The sequence below is a fragment of the Manacus vitellinus genome, unplaced genomic scaffold (genome assembly GCF_001715985.3).
Source record: "Manacus vitellinus isolate BGI_N305 unplaced genomic scaffold, ASM171598v3 scaffold_46_pilon, whole genome shotgun sequence".
Taxonomy (NCBI): domain Eukaryota; kingdom Metazoa; phylum Chordata; class Aves; order Passeriformes; family Pipridae; genus Manacus; species Manacus vitellinus.
In genome coordinates, this window is record NW_021940578.1 from 3,099,768 (window position 1) to 3,125,061 (window position 25,294).

Sequence of the window (25,294 nt, forward strand, 5' to 3'; positions counted from 1 at the left end):
GATGAACTAAATCTAGAACTAAAACTAGAGCCTGCTTGTACAAACACACATTCACTGACATAATCCATGCAGAGGAAAATCCATTGTATCAGTCTGCACAGTGAGGTGGAATAATGCTCTAAAAATAGAAGAGACTGTACTGTAGAGCTCATGAAAGTGAAGTTTGGAAGCACATTTAGCAAAGACCTGATTAAATGCACGTTGAATTCAACTGGGAATTTACCCATTGTGTTTTAGGGGCATTGAATTAGGTACTGGTCAGCCAAAAGTGATAAATATGCTTGGACTGAGATGCCAGAGCAGCCAGACACTATTTATTTTTGTAATGATATATTCTCTGTGACAGCCTCGGAAGGGCAACATTCCTGTGCCAGATGCAGCACTAGGCATAGGAACCTGGTGAGAACATACTGGAACACTGCTAACAGAGGAATTAATGGAATTGCAAGGCAGGAAAATAGCAAGCCTAACTGGAGACACCTGAATGAAGCGCCTCAAGGAAGGACATGTGATTAAAGGAGTGAATTTAGGGCTCCTGACTCGAATTTCGAGCTTTTCCATAGATGTCCTGTGTGACCTGAGGCAAAATGCATCATCTGAAGGAGCACCCTGACCTGCAAAGCAGATATTTCTAGTGTTTCCCTACCTCAAAAGTTGAAAGTTTGGCTACCTAAATGTCTGTCAGAAGCTCAGCAAATTCAAATGCAACATGCTACAGAAAGGAAAAGCAGTATTTGTTCATGAACCAAGAGGTTCTATATGAAAATTTAGACAAGGAAAAAAACCATATGCCAAAATATATCATTTCCTAAAAGAGATCTGAGTTACAGCAGAAAAGCTGTGAGCTGTATTTGAAATATTCCTTTGGTCCTGCCATGTAGAATGGAGACTGCTGAGGTGCCAAGGTGGGAATGTTGAAATCAGAAGGTCTGAGCTCGCTGCAGACCAGCAGATTTCTCTCTTCTGGAGCAGTTCTAGAGGAAGATGCTGCCAGAAGTGCCACTGGTGCAGGTCCCTCTGCCTGGGTCAGTGCAGAGCTGTAGCACTGTGCCAGCTCTGAACAGGTTTCTTACATTGCAGTTTTCTTTGGAATTCCTGGATGTCTGAGGCTCTCTGGAGAGGATGAAAAGAAACTTTGTGGTTTTGAGGCCCACCTCAATAGTTGCTTTCAGCTTTATTTTTGTGAGTTTTTTGAGAAGGAACTCAGTTCACTGAAAACACAAGTGCCATGAGGGGAGAACCTTTCTGGGATCTGAGGGTACCAGATTCATCCAGAGAGGCTTGGGAGGGGAGGGGATGATGATTCCAACCTCCCCTGGAGCACTCTGATCCTTTCCAGTTCCTCAGCAATCCCGGTCAGGCATTCCAGGCTTGTGGCTGTAAGAGCAAATAGCCCTGGTGAAAGAGCAGTGCCCCCCTGAAATGAAACCTCTCTGCTGAGATTCTGCTCCTTGGTAAATTTCTAATGCAAAAGTGAGGTAAAAACACACATTGAAATCCCCGTTCACCCCCAAATCCTGTCCCTTGGATGGATCTGCTCTTTCCCTGCACCACACAAAAGATGTTCCCAATCTTTGGGGTCTGTCTGACACACTCAGTGCTGTTGATTTCTTTCTAATGAACATAAACAAGTCAGAAGGGAGCTGAGACTCATCATCTCGCTCCTCTCATCCTCACACACACAAACTTCCCTCTCTCTCTCCCCTCAGGGTCCTGGAGCGGCCAGCGGGTCAAATAGCAGTCACAGTGGGGGGAGAGGTATGCAGCAAACAGGGAATAATGAGGAAAACATTGACTTTGCTTTTCAGATAGTCAGGAAGAGCTGGGGAAGAAAGTTCCTTCCCTTGGGAGCGTTGCGAGGTAGGAAGCTCTCGCTGGCAAACGGGGACGGACTCACTGGAAGAGGTTTTTTTTTAATAGAAAGGCTCCACTGGAATGCCTGCTGGGCTCTGCTGTCCCTTCCACATAAGGTTAGTGTTGGGTAATCCCGAAGTGCTGCAAATGTGGACAAGCTTTGTTGAAGCCTAAGGCCTTCTCAAAGGAATTTCCGCCCTTTGACTTATTTCAATTTTGGTTTTCCCCTCTCCCTGCACTGCCTCCTGCTCTCCTCTGCACAGTTATTTTCTTCCCTTCTGTTTTCCTGTGTCATTGCTGCACTTTTCCATGCCACCATCTTGAGGCCAGATGTCATCCAAGAGTCTGGAGTAAATCGGGATCGGGGTGCACGTTTATTATCTGGGTGAAGCTGTAGGAGAAGGTCACAGCAGTTTCATAGGAAATTAGTTTGACTTGCTCCAAACTATGAAGAAATAAAAGGGTCCTTCCTATCGCCTTTGTACAGCAGATTGCTGCTGGTTTAATATTTGAATGCTAGAGAAATGTGAGCTGTTTTGGGACATGTTCCCCTGACATAAAAAGGCCCTATTTAAATGGGAGGATTTTTCAGTTCCAGGTGGTTTCAGAGGGTGGTGTTTATACAAAGTAATTTTCAGAATTAGCAAGGCAGGGCAGGGAGAGGAGGAGTCCTTTGTGAGGGAATCCGATCCCTCATGTTCAATATTTCATGTGGTGGTTTTTGATGAGAAAAAAAAATGCAGCCTCATGCACCACTGGTGAACTTTTTAAAAAGGTCCTTCCAGCCATATTCCTGCTGATGGCATGTTTTTAGCAGGATGATAAAAAGGAGCGAGCCCTGAAAGTGGGAACTTCACCCTACCCCACTCATCCATTGTTCTGTCGAGGTTAAAAAGCAACAGAGTCCATCCCTCTAGTTCTTCTAGAACTGCACAGAAAGTGCCTGGGCAAGTGGTTCTGATGTTTGCAAAGAGAAACTTGTTGTACTTTTATGTAATGTGTTAATTAGTGTGGGTGGGTATGATCAGATCTAGTCTTGCAAGCCTTTCCGACAACTCCCTGAACACTCCCACCTTCAGATATTAACAGATAGCACTGCACTTGCCAAGGCTCATAAAAACCCAGTAACAGACTTAATGCAGGCAGAGCAGAAGTGGGTGCATTTGTTTCCAAGAGAACACATGTGCCTGTAGCAGACATTAACGTGGCCTGGTGCTTTCCTCGAGCTGAAATGCAACTGTTGAGGGAAGAGCACAGGGTGACCTTGGATCGTCTCCTTTGGTTTTTTATTTCTTCACGTGGCTTTAATAAACTTAATCTGGGCAACAGCCACTTTTTTGACAGCACTTGTTCCTAAGTTTGGGGTAAGGCAAGATTCTGTCAAATGCAGTCTTTTGCATTTTTCACCAAACAACCACCAGCCCTGAGGAACAGAATATTCTGCACTGTTTGTAGCTCTCACCTCCCCGGCACTCAGATCCTCCAGCCTGGTGTGTTTGGAGACTGAGCAAACCTGTCAGTCACCAGCAGCAGTTCCACTCTCTAGGGAACAGGATCCTCTTTGTCCAAGTGCCTTTCTGAAGGAGATGTTGTGAGTAGTGGCAGCCACAGATTCAGTAACATGAGGAAAAACAGAACTTCACCTTCTCCCTGCTGCTCATTGTCTTTTATCCAGTGTTTCCTGTGGGAAGCTGGCAGTTCAGACACTTCTTGCCCCCCGTCCCACCCTTTATTCTACTGAAGTCACCTCGGCACCTTTCTTCAGTCCCTTCAGGGAGCTGTCAGCTCCAACACAAACAACCCTGTCTGTCAGCTCGAGGAGTCAGATCAGCAGGGAACATGTGAGATGAGACCAGAGTCTGTTCTGGTGGAGCTGCCCCAGCCTGCAGACCACCTGTGGGAGACACAGGACACAACCTGAATGTCCCCTGCACCATGGAAGGCAGTGAGTTCCCCCTGTTCCTGTCACCTTTCCTTTAAACATAACACCCTCTCTTGTTCTTGGAACAGATCCCTCGAGCAGGAACACACACTGACCCACTGCCTGGACTGGATACAGCTGAAAATCACAGACCTCTGAGGAGACAATTTACATCTTCACACCTTCCCAAAGAGTCCAAAATTACTGGTTCTTATGCTCACCTTTGCTCTGGGCAGTGTGACATACTAATGCAGAAAAACAATCAAGGCAAAATATGTGTGCTGATTTTTTAAGCATAAATCTAGAAAGGAACAATTCCTCCTTAAATGAGGGAAGAAAGCACTCTTAACTGGAGCTGGGGAGTGATGAAGAGTAAGTATTTGAGAAAACAAAACAGAGGATAGATGCAATCTTAGGGGGAGTGAGATGGCCCTAAACAGGGAGATGCCACCTTACATTCCTGAAGTTACATAATAATAGAGGCATGTGATTTCCATCCAAATGCAGAGTCTATAAAAGAAGTGTGGTGTTACTCCTGCTCATTCCAAGGGGTCACCATGCCCTAAAAAGCAGACCATTCCCTTTGTGCCTTGCTGGCTCAGAACACCCCAATACACTGGTTCCTGGTGGCTGTCTCTTGGGTTTTTTTGAGGGAGGGAAAGCAGCCCAAACATGTAAAAACAAGGAAGGGTCACTTTGACTCACCACTCACTTTTTCCTAACCAGCTGCAAGGGCCATCCATCATGCCCTCGTTTTACAAGGACATGTGGTTCTCTGGCTTGTGTTAGTAATTGTCCTGACCTGGTGCTACTAGGTAGAAGTCGTTCTATTTTCTAATTTTTTTCTTAATCAGAAGCTTTTTTAAAATTTGATTTTTATTTTTCTGAGTGAGTTGCCTGTGTATTTTACAGGCTTTTCATAGACAGGCATCCTAGACATTAAGTTTCCCTGCCTGTGATAATCAAATTACAATGAAAAGAATACTTTGGGGTGTAGCCACCAGCTGCCCTCCTGCCTTGGGCATCACTCTTGATCTCATCACTGTTCCCAGATACTGGGCTGGCACATGGCAGTGTTAACATCAGCTGTAAGATAAGGAGGCAATTCCTTGCTATCTTTCCCAGGAAAGTCACCTATTAGTGCCTTTATGCAGAGAGACTACTGAAATAAGTGCAGGGTGATACAGTTTTGGGGATATTTTGGCTATATGCAAAGTGCTGTCATATGGAACAAGGGTTTGTAATGAAAAGGACTCATCTCAGAAGAATATTATCTGGAGATGGAAATGGCCCCTATGGAAAGCAAGTGATATCTGAACACAGAGTTCCTGTTGCCAGAGCCTGCTGGGAATGCTGATTCCCTGCAGACAGGGCACAGGGAAGTCAGTTCACTCCCTGCAACTCTGCCTATTCCAGGGAGCAGCAGAGGTGACAAGCTCATTGTCTCTGCTCTGTCTCTGCTCTCTCAATTGTTAAATGTAGGAAAAGAGGTGTTTCTCAAAAAAAAAAAAAAAAAAAACCAACAAAAAACCCCCCAAAAAAACCCCAAAAAACCAAAAACCAAAAAACAAAACAAAACAAAAAAACCACCACCAAAAAAAAAAAAAACAACCAAAAAAACCCAACAAAACCATCCATCAGAGAACAAGGCAACTCTTTGTGTCAGTGTCAGCCTTAGAGAATGGAGGAGTCTCAGGTACCAGGAAGAAGCCACAGCATTTCCCACCTGATTCCTTGAGGCCTCAGGCCACATCTCCCCTTGTCAATAATAATAATAAATTTGGAAGAATATGATTGACTCAATTCACCCACGGGATTAAACAGAATCACACATCAGTCTGTGAGCTTTTGCTTGTCCTTCTCCTTCCCAGCAATAGAATACCTTGTGTTCTCTTTTGGACTCCCATCAGGGCTGCAAATTCATGGAGAACACTTGTGGAGCCAGGCAGTATTTTATTCCCATTCTAAGGGCTATGCAAGAGTGGAGAGAGACACCAGCAAGCACTGTCACATGTGCTTCAGTGACTGAATAGTGTGTAACTTTCAATATTGTGGATATTCTGGAATATTCAGTAGTAGTGATCTGACACGTTTCTCAACTGCTACAGCCAAAAAACTTCCACCCACATCAACTGTTATAACACTTTTGAACCCTAAACCACATTCAGCTTCTCTGTTGTCCTGTTGTTCCAGCTGAGGTTTAGCATGTTAATCAGATGATCAAATATAGCCTTGAATTTCTTTAGGAGGGATCTGAAAATGAAACAGAGAACAGTAATATAAAAAAACCAGTGTTGACATGCAAAAGTTTCTACATGCATTAAAAAGCACATAAATCATTTACAAACAGCTCAGTTCAATCATTCAATAGAATGTTCTGCTTCCAACATCCTTCTGACCTCATTCTGATTGTTTTAAACACACACAGTCAATGCATCTTCATTCCAGTTTTAAAAGCAGGTTTCCTGATACATCCCTGTTCAAACAAATTGCACAATTATAAGTTTTCCTATGTAAAAAACCATCATTTGGTTTGAATTCAGACAAGCATTCACAGCTCTGACTCCCTACATCAGTCAGGAAACTAATCTTAATTCTTTTGAACTCTCAAGCCCGGGATTCAGGAGCAGTGACACTTTCTGGCTGGAGATGCCACATTTCCTCTGAGGCAATGGAGTAGGTAGAGTTGCAATGTTCAGCATTTCCCTTTAAAAACCTCCTCCTGTTGCCAGTCAGAGCCAATGGCTCCTACAGGCACAGAGCAGAGGAAGTTCTGTTCCACCTTTCTCCTGACCCAAGTTCTTGCAAATGAACTCTGGGAGAGGAGCTGCTTTTGAATGAGCCACAGGAGCCACGCTGAGTTTATTTTAGTTGGGTTTATATTAGGTCTGATTTCTGCTGATCCCTTCATTTTTCATCTTTTCATCTGTCTCTTCCAATTGTTCCCGTTGGAGAGGACTGTGTTTGGGGAGTTTCTGAGCCAGAATGCTGTGCCTGCACATTGTTCATCTCTGCGCCCTCCCTCCAGGCATTCTCTCACCTGTGCCTGCCTGTGTCCACACCTTCTCAGACAGTAACTCTGCAAACTGCCCTGAATAGCTTCACATTGGCTTCCTTTGAAGCTTGAAGTGTAGCAAAACCCCAGAGAGCTGTTACTGCTGCCTAACGAGTTCATAGCTGCATATTCTGTTTAACACCCACGGCATCTGAATTTGAACTGGGAAGGACTGGTAGGGAGTGGGTGGCCAGAACTTCACTTGATGGTTAAGGGGGAATATAAGGTGAAAGTCATCTGTTGAAAAATAGAAATATGGTGCAAGCCCCAATAATCAACACTGCTGTTTGCCTTTACCACTCAGAAATATTAAAACAGATTATTTTCATGGTACCTCAAAGTGCCCTTTTGCAGTCTAAAGTACATCCTCTTGGATGTGCTTTGAGGCTGGATGAGCAACTCACATTCCAGATACCTTCATTACAGCCAGCAGTGCTGCTTGACACAGGCAATTCCTGCTGTAAAATCAGCCTGCTTTCTTTCAGTGGATTATTTTTACATAGACTCCTTTCAGATTTTCATTTATCAAACACTTTGTGTACTTGGTGGTTCTCGAGCAGTGATTTGCTCGCGAGCTATTCACCCTAACTCCCGCTTTGAGCTCTTGCCACTCATTAATGTATAGTTTTCCTGTGGAACTGGCCATCCAAATCACATGGTGGCTTTGCTTTCCCCTGGCTGGATGCCTTCCAATCCCACAGAAAGCTTTCTAGGGGCTCCAGTATGTCTGGTGATGGCTGTGAGATGGCTTCTGGCAGCAGTGTTAATGCAAACGCATATTTGAGTGCGTTCTCATGACATATTCCAATCCTGTGATCAAAAACGTGCCTAAAGACATTTTCAAGGGGGAAAAAAACCCTAACTTGGGACACTGTCAAAAGTGCATTTGCCTTTACTTATAGCAGAAAAATTCTCACAGTTTGGTTTTGTTTCTTTCACTCTCAGCCTCAGATCATCAGGGGCAAAATAATCACGCTGGAAATCCTGGAAATAGTTCGTTGAAATAAAAGTGACCTCCTGACATCAGGGGCATGGCATAATTCCTCACAAGGGGAATGGCATGATGATTTTTTTGCATTTGTGCACACTCACCTCTAGTTGATTTTAAAAAACAAAACCCACAAGTGGAGTAGAGGTGTGCTGCCACTGAACTTTGGGAAGTGAACAAATGCAGAATAAGCAGAATTCCTGAGTGTGCAGAGAACACAAGTGCATTAGCAGAAAGGCTGAGCTGCTGCTGAATTCAGTAATTCAGTTCACCTGATGTTCATGTTCTCCCTCTCCACTGCTTTGGAGAACAGATCTGAAACTCATATATATTAAAACTGCCAGCACAGTATTTTACTTTCACCTGTGCAAACCTGCCCCTACCAGAGCAGTTCCATTTGTTACAGACACAGGAAGGGTGACACAGAAAATTGTACAGTCTTGCCTGGTGTCACATAATGAGACAATTTATGATTTCACTGATGGTACAGCCCTTAGGGCCACCCAAAATCCTGTGCATGATGACAGCCCATATGATGAGCTCCTGGCCTGCCTGGGGCTGCTGAGATCCAGGTCAGAAATCACTGTGAAATACAGTATTTGCCCACAAATCTGATTAATTATTTCACTCTGTATAGACAAACCCTGGTTGCAAATCTCTAATCAGATTTTCACACTTGTCCTTGACCCATTAGATTAGATTACAGCTTCCTCTTAATGCCATAATTGCAACATTTCCATGCCTTAAGCCAAAACAAGGCTTGGAAACCTGGCCCTGTGGCTGCTCCTGCCCAGGGATGTTCTGGGGGAAGGGGGAGGTACCTGCTGTGCTGAATTGGCCTAGAAATCACACAGAGGCTCTGAGGGTTTAATCACAGAAATGTTTGCTCGGGGGCACTCACGATGGGCTTTTTCCTTGGAACTTTGAGCAAACGTGGCCTTTGTTTGCATTTTTCCCTGGGACGTGTTTACTGTTCATTTGTGCTGCACATGCTGTGAGAAATTAAGCCATTATGTCCTATTTTTTTTTTCCTTTCTCCTGCTTTCATTCCTTTTATCCCCCTCCCCCCCCCCCTTCAAAATCCCTACAATTCCTTTCATTGCTTGATGTTAACAGGGCAAAAGAAATAAATACTTGAAAGAAGATACAAGCTGTGTTTCTGTTTGGCTGCGGAGCTGCTGCGGCGATACCGGCCCGCAAGGTCAGAAAGAGAGGGGAAGAAAAAAAAAAGGAAAACTGCCCAAAATCTCAGCCCTCAGCCCACAGGTCGTGTTGACTGTTGCACAGTGATTTCCAGCCCCGAGAGCCGAGCAGTCGCTCTGTAAATCTCCGAGTGTTTCATATAGTTTCCTTGTCATGTGGCCGTTAAGTTTTATAACCTTTATATTTCAAGGGAAACAATGAACGTGAATTCCTTCGAAATGCCCTAATGGATCCCACATGTGAGCGATTTTTTCTTTTCATATTTTGGTTGCTCCATAGGTAGCAAAGTGGATGGTTGGTGTTGGCCCTGGGATGTGCCTGCTCGAGGCACTGGCTCCTGCTGTCCGTCCAGTGCCGCCCTCCGGCTCCCGTCACTGTGGATCTGTAAATGCTCCTGGTCAAAAGGAATGACAAAAGGCTGAGGGTCCACAAACAATCAGGAAGTTTTATTGGTAAATGACACGCTTGGGTGGAAATTGGTGTGTGGGTCCCTGACCTGTAAGCACATGGCAGAGGGGTAGGGGGAAAGGGAAGAGAGAAAGGAAGAGATGAATTCAAGAGGATGGAAGGAGGGAAGGGATCACCAGTCCTGGTTCCAGCATTGATCCAGCTGATGGGATGTCAGTCCTGATTTCATTGGCAATCCACCAGTGTGCAGGGGCGTCCAGGGCCCTGGAGCACTGCCTGGGCTTGGGGGACACCTTTTTATGGACAGGTTTGCACATCAATTTTCATGCACAGTCCATTCTTTCAGGCCTTTCTGGAAATGGGTCAGAGGCTTTGGGGGTCTTTGGTGGTCTTGATCCCCCCCTACATTCCATGCCCACTTCTTGGCCTCATCCCTGTGCTTGCACTGTGCTGTGCATCTCTCCAGGAACTTCCACAAGGATGTTTGTCCCAGGAAGGTGCTGCCCTACCTCTGCATGGCCCCTTCTCCAGCCACATCTTGTTCTTTCTCACAGTGTTAATGCCAACAGCCCTTGTTTGGCATCACATCCATCCTGCTGTCAGTGAGACATGCACCTTGATCTGTTGGGATCCTCCATCCCAGGGACGGGGTGGGGCTCCAGCCTCACCTGTGGAACTTTCCAGAGCAATAGGAAGGGCGGGATGTGGCTCCTTCCAGGTGAGCCCAGAGGGGCTGAGAGATCCCCAGATGGCCCCAAACTCAGCAAGGAGCAGGGTTTGTTTGCCCTCATCACCCCCAGCTCGGGGAGGGGCCCGGGAACCCCCCGGAGCAGGGCCGGGGGTGGGTGCACAGCGCCTGTTATCAGCTCTGCAGGGGCTGTCCGGGTCGTGGGTGGGGGTTTCCCTGTCCGTGGCTTTCATTTAATTCGTTTTGGATTGAGCATCATCCCTGGAGCTCTCCCTGAGTCTGATCCTCGAGGACGGGGTCGTGTCCGAGTTAATCCTGCTGTGACACGGGCAGCCCGTGGGACTGTGCTGAGGGTTTGTGTCCCTGAGGGTCTGTCTGTGATCACCGAGGAAAAAAAGCTTCCTCAGGCATCATCAACAGCAAAAGAACCCTTCCAAGAGGCCAAAACAGTGAATTTCCATTTGCTGCCCTGTTCCATTTTCACGGTACGTTTTTGGAGGGGGAGGAGACAGTGGGCTTGTTGGGGCTTGTTTGTTTTGTGTGGGTTTTTTTTGCTTGGTTTTGTTTGTTGTTTTTTTCCCCTCCTCACAAACAGCAGAAGCCTTTAAGTTGGATACATTGGGTTGGATACACCGAGGACATTGATTTCCTTTAAAGGTCAACCTGTTAACTTTCCTCCTGAACGTTGTGGTTTCTAAAGTGAAATCTGTTTTTCTCTGGGTTTTCACAAGCTCCTCTCTGTTGTTCACAAACACTGGGGTTTTGGGCTAGGTCTGAACCATTAAAATGGCTGTGTCAAGTTTGTGCCTTTTTTTTTTTAAATTAGGTGATTCTTAAACTGCACCTGTAAACAATTTGAGCTGTTCAGTTCAGCTTGCCTTTAATTATGCTGGAACGGCTTCTTTTGAAGTGCTTTTCTTTTCTGTGTGGTGGGTGGAAGGAGCAAACAACTGGGATCTGTGGCACCCATGACTGACTTTATCTGGCACCTGCTGTAGCAATTCTGTCCCTTTTTTACCCACCTGTGACTAATTTCACCAGTTTTGAAGAGGTGTTAAAATCCCTACCAAAGGCTTTGAAAGTTTGCACAAAGAACTGCTTGTATGGAAATTACTGTTGTTTGTTATTTTAATGGTTTCATTATCTTGATGCAGTGGTAAACGTGCTGGTCCTGCTGTTGAGAAATACAGATACCAGGTGAGTGATGCAATGTGGGCTGAGGGTTTGGTGTGTATCCTCAGTTTACTTCTGTAGCAGTTTGAAGTTTGATGTCTTCCTAACAACCCGAATTGGCTCTTCTTAGCAACTTCTGTGCCTTGGAAACATGTAGGGTTAGGTGGGGGGTGCTTTGGTAAGGGCCTGGGATTTTTTTATTTCAAAGGACTCTCTGTAAACTGGTTTGTTGCTACTTTGGTGTGGGAGTGGTGAAGTTTGGAATGGATGGCGTCACTAAATTAGTGACCACATCAGAGCTGGGCCAGCCTGCACTCCTGCCAGAGCAGTGTGTCAAGGCGAGGTCACGCCGTGACCCTGAGAAGCAAGTTTAATATTATTCTTAGACCACGAGGAATTTCCACTTACTATAAAGTTGTCAGGCTGCTTCTGCCCCTCCAGTCAGTGGGACAGGAACCTGGTGTGTGCAGAGATGCTGTAGTGCAGTTTGGGGCACCGTGATGATACAGATTATAAAAATAATAAGCTGATTGTGAGAGTTTCTCCTGGAGCTGGAGCTGCTCAGGTGCATCGAAGCCGTGGAACAGCTCTAGGGTTCTCTGTCAGGTCAAAAATGATAACGAAGTTAAGGTTTACAGGAAACGTTTGTTCTGCTCAATTAGCAGAGTCTTAAGCACATCCTTAGCCACCCTCTCACGGAGGAAGAGAGTGCCAGCAGGAGGGTATGGGAGCGTGTGGATCCTTGGGAGTCCGGGATTAAACATGAAAGGGAAGCAGCAGCTGCTCGGCCGGGCAGGGAGAGCTCGGCAGGGCCGGTCTGTGCCCGCTCTCTGACGATGTGCCCGGTCATTGAGAAGCCCATCAAATCCCCTTTGTGCCGCCCCGGGTGTTGGGAGCAGTGCTGAGCACAGCGGGAGAACACCCGGAGCCTGCCAGAAGTGCGTGTTCGGGGCAGTTCTTGCAGCACTTTGCATCAGCCGTGCCCAGCTCTGACGTGTGGGGCCGAAGGTGGTGGGGAGGGTGTTCACCAGAGGTGAAGCTGGTGCCCTGCAGGGCAGGGGGAGCACCGAGGGGTTCTTGCCACCCACCTTCTGGGTACAGGGGGTGGGTGAGTGGGTGGGAAAGCTGTAGGTTATCAGTGAAAGGGAAACTGCTCGGCAGCTTCTGAGCAGAACCTTGTCTGTGTTCTGCAGGATGAGTAGTTATAGGTGCATAAAGGTCTGTGGATCAGGGAATCCTGTTTTCCAAAGAGCAGCAGTAGCACATCTCCCCACCCCCCAGCCTTTCCTCCGCTGACTTTGTGGGATTTGGGGTGAGAAAAACCCTTTGGGTCTCTGTGTCACTGCAGCTGCTGCTCTGTGCTTTGTAAAATATGTCTGTCGGGTTCCTTTTGAGGATCCTGAGCTGCGGGAACGGGGTAATGGACATACTGGGCTAACTGGTATCTTGGAGATCATGGAAGTAGGAACTGTGGGCCAGTCCCCTGGCAGGGGCTGCCAGAGGGGATCAGGGATCCATTAGGAGCTACTTTAGGAAGTGCTGCATCCTTGGAAGTGCAGAGGAGGAGGAGAGGTGCAGGGGGTGTGCCATCCAGCCTTGGGAAGCCTGATAAGCCCAAACACCGTATCAGGCAGTGTTGCTGACTGTAGGGCTTTTCTGTTTGCTCCTGTTGAAGTTTGGAGCATAAATAATGATTATCTCTGCAGTGCAAGGGCTCTCTCTGTGCTTGGCCCTGTGTCCCAGCCCCCGCTCCATCGAGCAGGGTCAGGGAGGAGGGAATTAGAGGCGGTGTCTTTGGCTGACATGAACCCGCTGGGGAGGGATGAGAGGAAGGGGGTCTTGGGGGCTGGGTTCAGAGCAAGGTTAGCCAAATATCGGATAAATTAAGCAAGAGAAACAGACAGCTCAGCTTGCAGTGAACTTTTCACCCAGCTAACCTGTTCCTCACCCTGCCTTGCACAGGTGGAGTACGACTGGAGCACAACCCTGGCTGTCGCTGCCTCCCTGCTTGCTGCAGTGCAAAGCCTGGCCAAGGGGAGAGCAAGGACTGCAGAGGGGGCTGGTTTGCTGTTTGGAATCCAAGAAATATTACAGTTCTGATTTCTGCCTTCAGAACCCTGAAGTTAACACCACTAATTGCAGAGGGGTTGGTTGTTATTTGCTCCGGGGTACAACGAGGACCAATAATTTCTGGTCATAAAGGCTTGGGAAGAAATTCCATACTGGAGAGGGCAAGGAACAAATGAGAGTGTCTAAACAGGGATGATTAGAAGATTCTTTGTGGGAAAAGGCAAGACTGGTGGGAATTCTGGTGTTTATTTCTCTGACTTTTCTTCTGCATTTACAGTGCAAGTAAATACAAATAATTGCTGACAGATGTTGTGAAAACACAGCATTATGTTAACCTTTAAGGTTAATTTTTTTTTTTTTTTGGTTAATAATAGATATTGATAACTCGACACGGTGCTCTTGGCTCTTGCTCACATCACCTCTGTGCAATGGGCTCTGCTCCAGAGGTGTGTGTGGAACCAAGAGCTGAACTTGTTCTCTTGACCCTTTCCCAAATCCCCACTGCCTCCACTCCCTCTCCTCCCCAGAAAGCTCTAAGCAAGTTAAAGTTACTGGTTTTTAAGCAGTTGCTCCATCACAGTTGGTGAGGCCTGAAGTTTTTGAAGTTTTTGATATGTTTTTAGGCCATTTTTCTGTTCTGTGGTGTGGCAGGTTTGTTGGACAGTAATACCTGGTGTTACTTCAACCTAGTTTTTAGGCTAAAAACCCTGTGCTGAATTGGGACTCTCCAATTCTCCTCTAGTTTTTCTTTTCCCTTTTTTCTCACCATAGGTAAGGAAGGTCTGAAACCAGTAGCAGCTGCCTAATGCACAGCACTTCCAGGAACTAGGTCCTGTATTTTTCTCTGTGTGCCTAAATTCCATAAAACTGCAAAAAGTAAAAAAAAAAAGAATTCCTCATAGATCTCCCCTCCCTCCCCCCTTAAGGAGCTTTTACTGTCAGTGCACTTCTGGATGGTAAGTGCTGGGAGCTGGGTGTCTGAAAAGGGAAGAGCATTGTATAAACCTGGAGATAATCCCTGACTCCAGGGAGCCACAAGCCTTCCTGAATGGTTTTGGGTTTGCCTCTTGCTCTGCCCCACACACAGGGGTGGTTCCCACCTCCCCAGTTTGGATCTGGGAAGGAGGTCAGGCTCTTCTGGGACTACCTGTAAGTGCCAGTTCACACACAGCTCCTCAGCCACTGCCAGGGGGAGGTTCTGGCTGCAAAGGAGCACTGACAGCATCCAGGATTTTGCCAGTCCCTTCCACATATGTATTCTCTCTTCTTTTTTTCACCTTCCTTACTCATTCTCTCTCTTAGTGATGTCTTCTGTTGGCAGGAACACACTTGGTTTTGCCCAGAGTGAGATGGATCTTGAGTGCAGAGATAGAAAAGGGTGAGGCTGGATCAGTTCTAGGTGCCCATGCTGCCATATTTGAGAACATATTGACATTAGGGGCAGCTGAAGCCCTAAAGTTGATTTTGGAGCTATTTTTGGCTGTGTTACTGTCTCATGCAAGGCCTAAAAGAAACTCTAGACATGGATCTGCAGAGTTGTTCTCCTCTAAGCAAGGAAAACAGCTTCACCCTTCCTATTTGTTAGCCCCAGGGTGGGTTCTTGATCTGACTCTGGGGGATGGGAGAGTCGTTAGTTTGAAATTTGTGGTGTCAAAAATCCTTATACAGGAAGTGTTGTGGAGCTCATTTGTTCACTCGTGCTGGGAGGGGCTGGGGTGGCAACAACTGAAAATAAGAATGTTCTCCCCAGTATTTGAGGGAAGTTGTTTGTTTTGCAGGCAGTGGCAAGGAGAATGAAAGGATATTGAGGAAACAGAGCACAGAGGTAAGGTCTCAGTAGAGGACCTCTTTGGATGACTTATAAAAATTCAGTCCACTTCCTAAGACTCCAGGCTTTTAAAGGGAAAAAAATCCCTCTTATTTGAGATTTTCCTACAGAGGAGATATGAGGATATTTTATAGTATTAAATAAAGGGATCTAAAGTGTAATCCCTACCTTGCACAGGATTCCTGGATATTCTAGTGCACTTATGCATTATTTTGGTGGTTCTAAACCGTGCAAACAAGTAAGATGATGACAAGAACTGTGGCTTCTTAGTCCTGACTCTGCAGCCTGCGAAGTTCAGCCCCAAATCACCCAACAGCTCTCGTGGAGGGAACTGCTTTACGTAGCAACCCCTGGATTGTTCTCACGGTGAAAAGTCTGGTGTTGGCCCAGCAGAACGAGCTCCCTGGAGAAGAGCAGAAGAGCTGCCCCTTCCCTCCTTTCTGGCAGAGCAAGTGGATTTGTGGCTGTTCTGAGTGAGCAGCGAAGCTGGCACCGAACCCCTCCTCTGCCGGCAGCCCAGGGGAAGGAAAGCTCGGCGGAACCTTCGGTGTGTTATTTATTAGCACTTCGCAGCCCCCTGCAAAATGAAGTTTGGAGGACCGTGAGCCGATGGTAACGGTGAACACTGGGAAAAGCCCGGGAATCAGCAAATCCATTGTGTTGCGCTGACAGAAAGATACTGTTACAACACACTTTAGCTGCCAACTTGCTGCAGTCACTCAATCCATCACGGTGGGCTGCGGGATCACAAGCCAGTGAAACTCAGCCTGGCGTGTTATTTTAGTCTTACATGGACTGTGAGATAAACGGGGCATGAACCGGCCCCCTGGCAGGGGGTCGACCCCCGGCGCCCTCATTAAAGTGCCAATCAAAAAGAGTAATGGGAGGGGGGGATGGAAATCTGGCTCCTCCGGCCCCGCACCGCGCGGTCCCGGCGACTCGAGCAAGCCAAGGGAAACATTTCCCCGCTGAACAGGAGCCAGCCCTCCAGAAATGCCTCCTCCCGGCTCGCTCCGGGTCTTGCTGGTGGTGGGAACCTGTTCCTTCCTGCTGGCCGGGCTGAGCAGGGAACGGGAGGGGTCATTGCTGGGCATCCCCTGGGAAAGGTGTGGATGGGAGGGATCATTGCTGGGCACAACCTGGAAAAGGTGTGGATGTGAGGGATCATTGCTGAGCACAGCCTGGGAAAGGTGTGGAAGTAAAGGATCATTGCTGAGCATCCCCTGGAAAAGGTGTGGATGGGAGGGATCATTGCTGAGCACAACCTGGGAAAGGTGTGGATGTGCTTTCTGTGGATACACAGGCACCGGGACTGTGTCCATCATCAGTCAGTGCTGTGTTTTCTGTCAGAAGTGGCTCATGGTTCAATAATTGTGTGTGTGAAAGATGCAGTGAAACCTCCTCTCTCCCCACAGCAGTGCAGTTCCCCCCCCCGAGAGCATCAGTGGGTTGTCTGTGTGTGCAACAAGGTTTTTAGCAGGGCCTGTTGCAGTAGAAGCCACAATGGTTTCTGAGTAAGGGAGAATAGTCTTAGACCAGATATGAGGAAGAAATACTTCACAATGAGGGTGGTGAGGCACTGGCACAGGGGGCAAGGTGTGAACGTGGATTCTTGTGCAGTGTGGGGGTTATTTCTGAATTCCATGGGAACCTGCAGCAAATGGATCCTGCAGGAATGGATGATCCCGGGGGGAATGTAGAGCTGAGGCTGAGGCACGTGAGCAGTGCTGAGGTGCCTGTCACTGGTGGCTGGTGCTCAGACAGGCCTGGGAGCTCTGCTTTGGCAATGGGTGCTTGTCTCTGAGACTCTGAGTGCACCTGACACTGCTGTGGGAGTTCCTCTGTGGCCTGGGATGCGTTCTGGGTGGTGCACAAATACATGTTCTTGTACACGTTGATTCCTCTGGTGTGTGCTCAAAGGAGAGGGCAGAAAGGTATCTATGAAAAGAAAGAAAGGTGAGTGAAGTTGTTTGTGTAATGTGGATTTTTAGTGTTTGAAATCGGGAAGCTCAAGGTGGGGGAGTTGCCTCTTAAACCTGCTTATAAATGTCAGCTCTGCTGTGATCTCAGTGTGATTATGACCTTGGCAGCTGTTTATTTTTGCTCTCAAGGTTTTATCAGTAGCAGAGGGTTTCTCCAGGTGGATTCTGGTTTGGTTTAAAATATTTTATTTTTTTTTTTTATGGCCAGGATGAGCAGTTGGGATTAGTGTCAGTGAAGCAAAATGTACAAGTAGGAACTGGTGTCGTGCTGCAAGATCAGAGAGTGACCACTGAGAGAATGGAATGAGTTTGTGCTGTCTCTATAATCCTTTGAAGCCTCTTAGTGCAAGTGCTGTTACACCACAAGTACAGATGTGTCCTGGCACAGAAGGTAGTGCTGAACAGAATTTCACGTTTCTGGGATGTTTATCTCCAATACTGTTTCCTCCATACTTTGAGATTAAAATAAATCCTGAAAAAAATGATGAATGGAAGGGCCTAGAATTGCACCTTGGCAGAGGGGGAACATCCCTGGTGGTGCTCCTGGTACTGGAGCTGCTGTGTCAGGGGTCTGACCTTCCCAAGAGCAGGCTGGGGGAGAGTCTGGGCCTGTGAATGGTGGGTCATTTTAAAGAGTTATTTGATTTTTTTTTTTTTCTTCCCTCCAAGCCTCCACGCAGACACATGTTTTTTGCTACATCATTATTTTGATACCCGGTGGTTTGTTCTGCTGGTTGTGGGTTGTTTGCCAAGGGCCTTGGAGCAGCAGAGCTCAGGAATGGTGAGTCACCCTCCCAGGGCAGAGAAAATGTTTGCTTTTGCGGTGTCTGGAGGGCTGAGGGATAGCTGGTATGATGGATTTCTCTTTTATTTGTTACAATTCCTCTCCAGCTGCAGCGTGCAGGGGACTTTTTTTTTTTTTTTTGCTGGCATTTTCAGAAACCATTGTTCTGCAGCTCCCGTAGCAGCCCTTGTCCTTTGGGTGACCCGGCCATTTATCCAAAATGTAAATGCACATGGAAGCTGTTTACTTCTCTCGTGGCCTTTCAGTGCTTTTGAGTCAGCCCAGAGCAGGCCGGAGGTACAAGGTTGTTTTTACCCACCAGGAGAACACGTTGTGCTGGGCCCAGGGGCAGGCACTGGAGTGTCAGATGCAGGGAATAAAACAAAAATAAACCCAAACCACAACCAGCAGACCCCGTGTGACACTGGAGCCTGATGCTCTGAGGCAGCACGAGCGTCCCCAGGCCCTGAGCAGAGCTGACCCAAAGCAGCTGCTGCTCCCATGGAGCTGCAGTTTGCTCCCTGATATTTGTATTTCTGGCCCAGGATGTGCTGTGGTTCTACTGAGCAAAACACCAGAAAAAAAAAAACAACCACCCGACTATTTTTTCCCCAGTGTTTGTCACTGGTTAATCAGTAACCTTTTCTTTCTGGCAGGAATCCTTGTAGGATTCTGCCCTCTCCTGCCTGTGAGGCACATGCAGGGCTGGTCCCAGTGCCCACCTGCTGCTGGGGTTGCCTCATGTTCTCCCAGTCCAGAAAATCTGCTGCTGGAGAACCATGAAAAGTCTTTGGTTCAGTCAAACTGCTTGGTGTCCTCTTAATATCTTCTCAGGCAGATGGGTTTGTGCTGCCCTGAGCCCTTTTTCAAAGCTGTCAGACCAGTAGCTGTAAGAAATGGGCTGCAAGAAAGTCAAACCAGTAACAGGAGTGGGGAGCTGGAAGTGGTTTGTCCCAGCCCTGCATTTGATAAAATTAAGGATCATAATGTGGAGTCAGAGTGTGCTGTCAGCTGGAATGCTACAGCAGTACTGGAATCTGAAGCTCTGGGCACATTATTTTATTTTTTTTTTCCAGAAACAGAAGTTCCTTCTTTGTAACAACTCTGCCTTTAGGAATAGAGGAGTTTGGAATACAGCCTTTGCTTTTCAAGAGAACTTTAAGTGTATATTTGGGATGTGTGTGTGTATATTAAAAAAGTAGTATAGAAGCATAGACATGCACTGTTATTCTTTGTTAGAAGAAAAGTTGTGTAAGTGGACTTTGAGCAACTGTTGACTTAATTACGTGTTTTAAGTTTGCTTTTTTTCCCCCCCCCCAAATATCTGTGCAGCAGCCTGTAAGCTGAAGAGTGTCACTGAAACCTGCTTTTTCAGAGCCAAGTACCACAGGTGAAATCATTGTGGCCAGCAGATTGAGGCAGGTTCCTCTGAGGAGAAAAAACAGAGCAAGGGCCTGGAGGAGTTGTCAGCTGAGTGGGCTCTGCAGTGTAGGAAGCAGGTTGGTACTAAGCTGTGTTTTAGAGAGAAAAAGAAGTAAAAAAAATAAATATATATAGAGTTGGGCTAAGACCTTAAGGTATTTTACTGAAAATAGATAAATGTTAAAGCATCCTGCAAGTCCAAGGAATGAGCAAATAGACCCCAAACAGATCCAAAGGTCCTTGTCACTGGGAAATGTATGACTGTTTCTTGGGTTTGAGATGTGGCCCATTTAGCCACTTAAGCTTCTCCCCACAAAAATGTAAGCACTGCACTGCTCTGGAAAACAGCCCTGGGGACTGGAGCTGCTGGGATGTATCATCACAGTGATTTACTGGGAGTCTGTTCAGGGGCAGAGGAGGATGTTCACATTTGCCCTGTGCTCATCTCCGTGCAGGAACACCTCACCATGGAGGCCCTGGTGGAACCAGAACTGTCCATGATCCAGGAATGATGGCAATGGAAGGGGTATTTCACTGGGAACAGCCCCCAGTGAGATGCAGAGGGACACGGAGAACTTCACCCCTGGCTTGTGCAAAGTGTCTAAAAGTCACTGAGTTTCCTTTTTTCCCGGTTTCTCCTGTGACTTTAGGAAGTGCTGACATTCCCTTCCTGGAGAGGCAGCACATGCACAGGTAAGTTATCTCTGGGCAGGGGAATCACACCTGGCTGCACAGTCAGTCACTGGGGAGGGGGCAGGGGAAGTTCCAGCAATGACAGTGGTGACATTTCCCTGGATTTGTACACCTTGGCAGGAGCAGGGGATTGACCACGGTGTGCCAGGGAGAGAGGACAGGAGGAGAGGGAAGGGGAGGAAGGGGGAACAAAGGGGAGGACAGGAAAAGGGAGGGAAGGACAACAAAGGGCAGGAAAGATAGGAAAGGATGGGAAAAGGAAGGGAAAGGGAGGACAGGAAAGGGAAAGAAAGGGATGTGACAGGAAAATAAAGGGGAGGAGAGGACTGGGGAGGACAGGAAAGGGAAGGGGAGCAGCGGGAAAGGAAGATAAAGAGAGGAGCTGCCACCACCCACATGTCACACGTGTCACTTCCATGTTGTGTGTGAGGCACCTCTTTCCCACTTAGAGTCGGTTCTTCCTTCCTGCCCCTGCTGAGCTGTTATTTCACCTACTCTTTGTTACACTTGGAACAGGTTTTTTTTACACAAATGAGATCCACTGTCCACTGTGGCTCCCTGAGTTCAGGGCACTCCAAGGGTGACTGTTCAACCACTGCTCAGCTGTTTGCACATCATCTCTGCATAAAATGGTTACAGACCCCAAGTATCCATCCCTGTAAATGCTCAGCAGGGCACAGAACTGCTCCTTGTTTTCCTTCCCCACCTCCAGCAGGCAGGTATTTAACACGAGTTCACAACTGGTTTCATTCTAACCTTCAGTACCAAAATGCTCCCATGTGCCTTTATGAAAGGACTTGACTTTCAAGTTAATCTTTTAAAGCTGCAACTCAAAGGTTTACCGAATAACTAAAGGTTTACCTTAAAATTTAGGTTACTCAGCATTACAGGGAAGTTGTATCTTCACACCAAAACCTGGCACCTCCAGGGAGTGACACTGAGGGTTCCAGTTCCTGTGGGTTTAAGGACACTCATTCCTCATCTTCAGCGTGGTTATGGTTAATGAGACAAATATTGATTTGATGTACAACGTTGGGAAAAAACATGTTACTTTTATTATTTTAAAACTTTACTTTTGAAGATGTTGTTGTGAAGTCAAACAAGCTGGTGATTTCCTCTTCCCCCCCCCTTCCAGGCACTACTCCCCCCAGCTCCAAACCCTCCCTGCATCTGAGAGAGGGGAAAACCTGAACTTAGAGATTCCATTTCCAAGGCTCCTCCCTTCAACTGTTTTAGAAACAAGTCAGAAGAAGGAGCCTTGAGGTGCACACCGTGAATGCAAAACTGAATTAGTTAGTCCTCACTGTGGAACAGGTTTTTTTACACAAATGAGATCCACTGTCCACTGTGGCTCCCTGAGTTCAGGGCACTCCAAGGGTGACTGTTCAACCACTGCTCAGCTGTTTGCACATCATCTCTGCATAAAATGGTTACAGACCCCAAGTATCCATCCCTGTAAATGCTCAGCAGGGCACAGAACTGCTCCTTGTTTTCCTTCCCCACCTCCAGCAGGCAGGTATTTAACACGAGTTCACAACTGGTTTCATTCTAACCTTCAGTACCAAAATGCTCCCATGTGCCTTTATGAAAGGACTTGACTTTCAAGTTAATCTTTTAAAGCTGCAACTCAAAGGTTTACCGAATAACTAAAGGTTTACCTTAAAATTTAGGTTACTCAGCATTACAGGGAAGTTGTATCTTCACACCAAAACCTGGCACCTCCAGGGACTGACACTGAGGGTTCCAGTTCCTGTGGGTTTAAGGACACTCATTCCTCATCTTCAGCGTGGTTATGGTTAATGAGACAAATATTGATTTGATGTACAACGTTGGGAAAAAACATGTTACTTTTATTATTTTAAAACTTTACTTTTGAAGATGTTGTTGTGAAGTCAAACAAGCTGGTGATTTCCTCTTCCCCCCCCCTTCCAGGCACTACTCCCCCCAGCTCCAAACCCTCCCTGCATCTGAGAGAGGGGAAAACCTGAACTTAGAGATTCCATTTCCAAGGCTCCTCCCTTCAACTGTTTTAGAAACAAGTCAGAAGAAGGAGCCTTGAGGTGCACACCGTGAATGCAAAACTGAATTAGTTAGTCCTCACTGTAATATTCACCAAAATGCAATTTTTGTTTAAAAAAAGAGGCTGACATTTCAGTGGAACACCAGGTCTCTGTGCTCTCACCTGTACTAGTGAGTTAGGAGAAAAAAACCCAACAAAAATCCCATTAAACTACCCCAACCAATGCACCCTTCTCACAGTGTTAAAGCTCCAAACCAAGGCCACCTGTGCTCCAATAGCTGGAATTAACTCTTAATTTTATATTTTAAATGTTTATCTCCTTTCCTGCACTTTTTGAACAGCAGTTTTCTCAATGGAAAAAAAAAGACAGAGAGAGAGGAGGGCTCGTGTCAGGTAGTGCAGTATGACTCAGTAGAGCTCCTTTAATTTCTTTACACAGTAAACAGACTTGTATTTATACCAACACCCGCCTGCCCGCTCGTATTTACATGGACACTTGTACATATATACATGTTAGCAAAATACAGGGCTTCTCCCAGACCCAAAGCTGTGTCAGCTACACCTCTGTTACACACCTAGTGCTTGAAAAAGAAAAGCCACCTCTCCTGTTTTCACTAAATACTAAAATTATATTTTTTTTCCTTCTCAGTTCTGGCTCCAGCCTGGTGCTTGCAGGTCACTCTGGCAGTGAGGAAGTGGGTTTTCAAGAGTCCAGCTCAAGTTGTTCTTGATTTTCACTGAGTCTCAGCATCAGCTGCTGCTCGTAGTAAAGGCTCTTTGCATAGTTGATTTCTTGAGACAGCTTTACTGCCAGGGCTTCTGATTTCACTTTCACCTGCAGAAAGAAAGGGGATTTTCGTTTCCTGCCGTCAGCTAAAGCAGGAGAGATTTTAGGTTTGAAGTGAGGAACAGAAAGGTGTCAGTGGAGATCCCTGCTCAGTGCTGAGGCTGAGGAAGAAGAAGCAAGTGGAGCACCAGGTGCACACAGACAGGTACTCAGGGGTGAGAGCAGGAACATCTTACATATCTGAGGTTGTTTCCTTTGCTTCCCCTCCTACCTTTTATCTGGCTGCTCTGTTTGGAATGTAAACTGCCTTGGGTCAGGGGTGAGCTTGTAACTGGGCCTGTAAAACAGCCCCTGAGCAACTACTGTAATGGCACAAAAAGCCCTGTAATGGGCTTTAGAAGAGAAAGCCTTGATTAACTTTTATATGCTTGACATAAACACTGTTTCCAGTCTTAGAGACCTCACAGCGAAAAAACACTACAAGTAGGAGATGAGTAAAAAGCCAGCAAAGTACCCAAGTTCCATTGATGTGGTAAAGTTAAAAGCCTTTCATAGGTAAACACGTTTCTTCCTGTTACTTTTCTGCCTGAAGGAATATTTTAGGGTTTGCCTTTCTTTAGCTTTCTCAGGAGTTTAGGGAGTGCCTGAAGTTGGATATTAGGAGCAGGTTCTTCCCCCAGAGGGTGGCTGGGCACTGAACAGGCTCCCCAGGGCAGTGGTGCCAGAGCTCAAGGAGTGTTTGGACAACGCTCTCAGGGACAGGGTGGGATTGTTGGGGTGTCCTGGGCAGGGACAGGAGTTGGACTGGATGATCCTGGTGGGTCCCTTACAGCTCAGGATATTCTGACTCTTTCAACTCCCCACTCACTGAAACCTCAGCACAGCTGTTCCAGTGCTGACAGAGCAAACCCTCGGGGCACACGAAGGGAAGGAGGTGCCAGGAGCTCACCATAGGTCTCTGCTGGGAGGGGCCTGGCATGGCCACCCCACTGCTGGTGTTCACAGCCTTCTTGGTGAGCTGGATGTAGACGTTGCCGTGGTCCTTGGACACCAGGCAGTGGTACAGGTCATCATACCTGACCTCCAGGAAGATGGCATCGCGGTCCGTGTAGTCCCCGCTCTTGAGGAAGTACACGGCCTTGGAGGAGATCAGCACGCAGTAGCTGTCGATGTTCTCCACTGCTATGAAGCTGCAGCAAAGGAAAAAACAGAAATTATTAGCTTGGAGCTAAACCCAGCAAACTAACCCACGTCTTCACCTGTTTTGAGTGACCTCCAGGAGCGTGTCAGAAGATGTAGCAGTGTAACGTGTACGACTCATCTGTGTTTAATTTAGGCAGTTTAAAAGCAGAGCTGATGAAGGACCCTCTCCCCTAGTTATAAAAAGATCATGCTGTAAATCAAATATTAGTGCTAAATGCCTGGCAGCCAGCTTTGGGCATTACAGGGGCACATAAAAATGTCCTTTGACAAGGTTTAGGAAGAGTAATTTCCTTGCAAGTCCTAATGCTGAAGCTTAATTGGAACCAACTTCAGTTCCAGAGCTGCTACGTGAAAGGTGTGCAGATATTTATGATGGGAGCATTATCCTTGTCCACACTGTAACCCTCCTGTGCTTCCCTGGTCCCCTTTCAAAACACAAAATAAGTTGAACCTGCTGCTGGGATCAGTAGCAGAAAAGAGAAATTAGCTGCTTAACACGGGGTGAGAGGTTAAGCAGCAAACAGGTTTCCCCAGGGAGATTAGGCTGAGTGATGAATAGGAAGAGGGAGAGAAGAGTGAGTCAGGAATATTGAGAGTTATGATGGCTGAAAAGGCTGGGGTGTAAAAAAATAACCATAAGAGAGATGCAAAAGTGCAATGGAGGTTGCACACACAAATGCTTCTCCCCCACTTCTGATTTACTACTGAAATGAGCCTCATTAGTGGGGTTTTTAAATGCTGAAAAATTCAGCAACTTGAATTTGAAATAATAACTGGATAGAATAATGGAGTGCTAAATAGAGTAATAGAGCTCTGCCAACAGCCCCAGGGTTGAAGCACTGTAAAAGGAGGATTCTCCTGCTGTCAGGCAGGTTCCCAATCCCTGCCTTCTGAACCACTGCTTATCCAAACCTGAGTGCTGCTGTCCTCAGACATCCTGCAAAACACTCTGTTGCCTTGGAAACCCAGGGAGTTTGTCACTGCTCAGTGTTTTTGGTGGCAGAGAAGCTTCTCATCTCCAAACCCACCCCTGGCTCTGCCATTTAAGTAACACTGTGCACAAACCACTCTGAGCTGTAGCCAAATAAACCCATAGCTATAAATGGAATGTTAGTAGCCAAAAATGTGGCAAGAGGTCAGGTCATGGTTTCTTTTTGTGGTATGAAAGGGTAGCTCCAGCAATTTTGTATTCCCAGTCCTCTCAAAGACACTGTT

At 46.7% G+C, this 25,294-nt stretch overlaps 1 protein-coding gene and 1 long non-coding RNA gene across 6 annotated transcripts in view; one reads left to right on the forward strand and one right to left on the reverse strand.

The window, feature by feature from the left end:
- Positions 1-15,783: 15,783 nt before the first annotated feature.
- On the forward strand, positions 15,784-19,447 carry LOC108640867. The gene is made up of 3 exons (XR_001921557.1): positions 15,784-15,800; positions 17,840-17,951; positions 19,287-19,447. It is a non-coding gene; the product is annotated as an uncharacterized LOC108640867 (long non-coding RNA).
- Positions 19,448-22,473: 3,026 nt separating this feature from the next.
- The window catches only part of VPS13D (vacuolar protein sorting 13 homolog D), a 90,666-nt gene continuing 87,845 nt past the window's right edge, over positions 22,474-25,294 (reverse strand). For all 5 annotated transcript variants that reach the window (XM_029962463.1, XM_029962461.1, XM_029962460.1 and 2 more), the window contains 2 exons: positions 23,826-24,066; positions 22,474-22,924 (listed from right to left, as the gene is read on the reverse strand). In XM_029962463.1, coding sequence (XP_029818323.1) covers positions 22,793-22,924; positions 23,826-24,066 — 373 coding nt within the window. In that variant the 3' untranslated portion in view covers positions 22,474-22,792. The remainder of the gene's footprint in view (positions 22,925-23,825; positions 24,067-25,294) is intronic.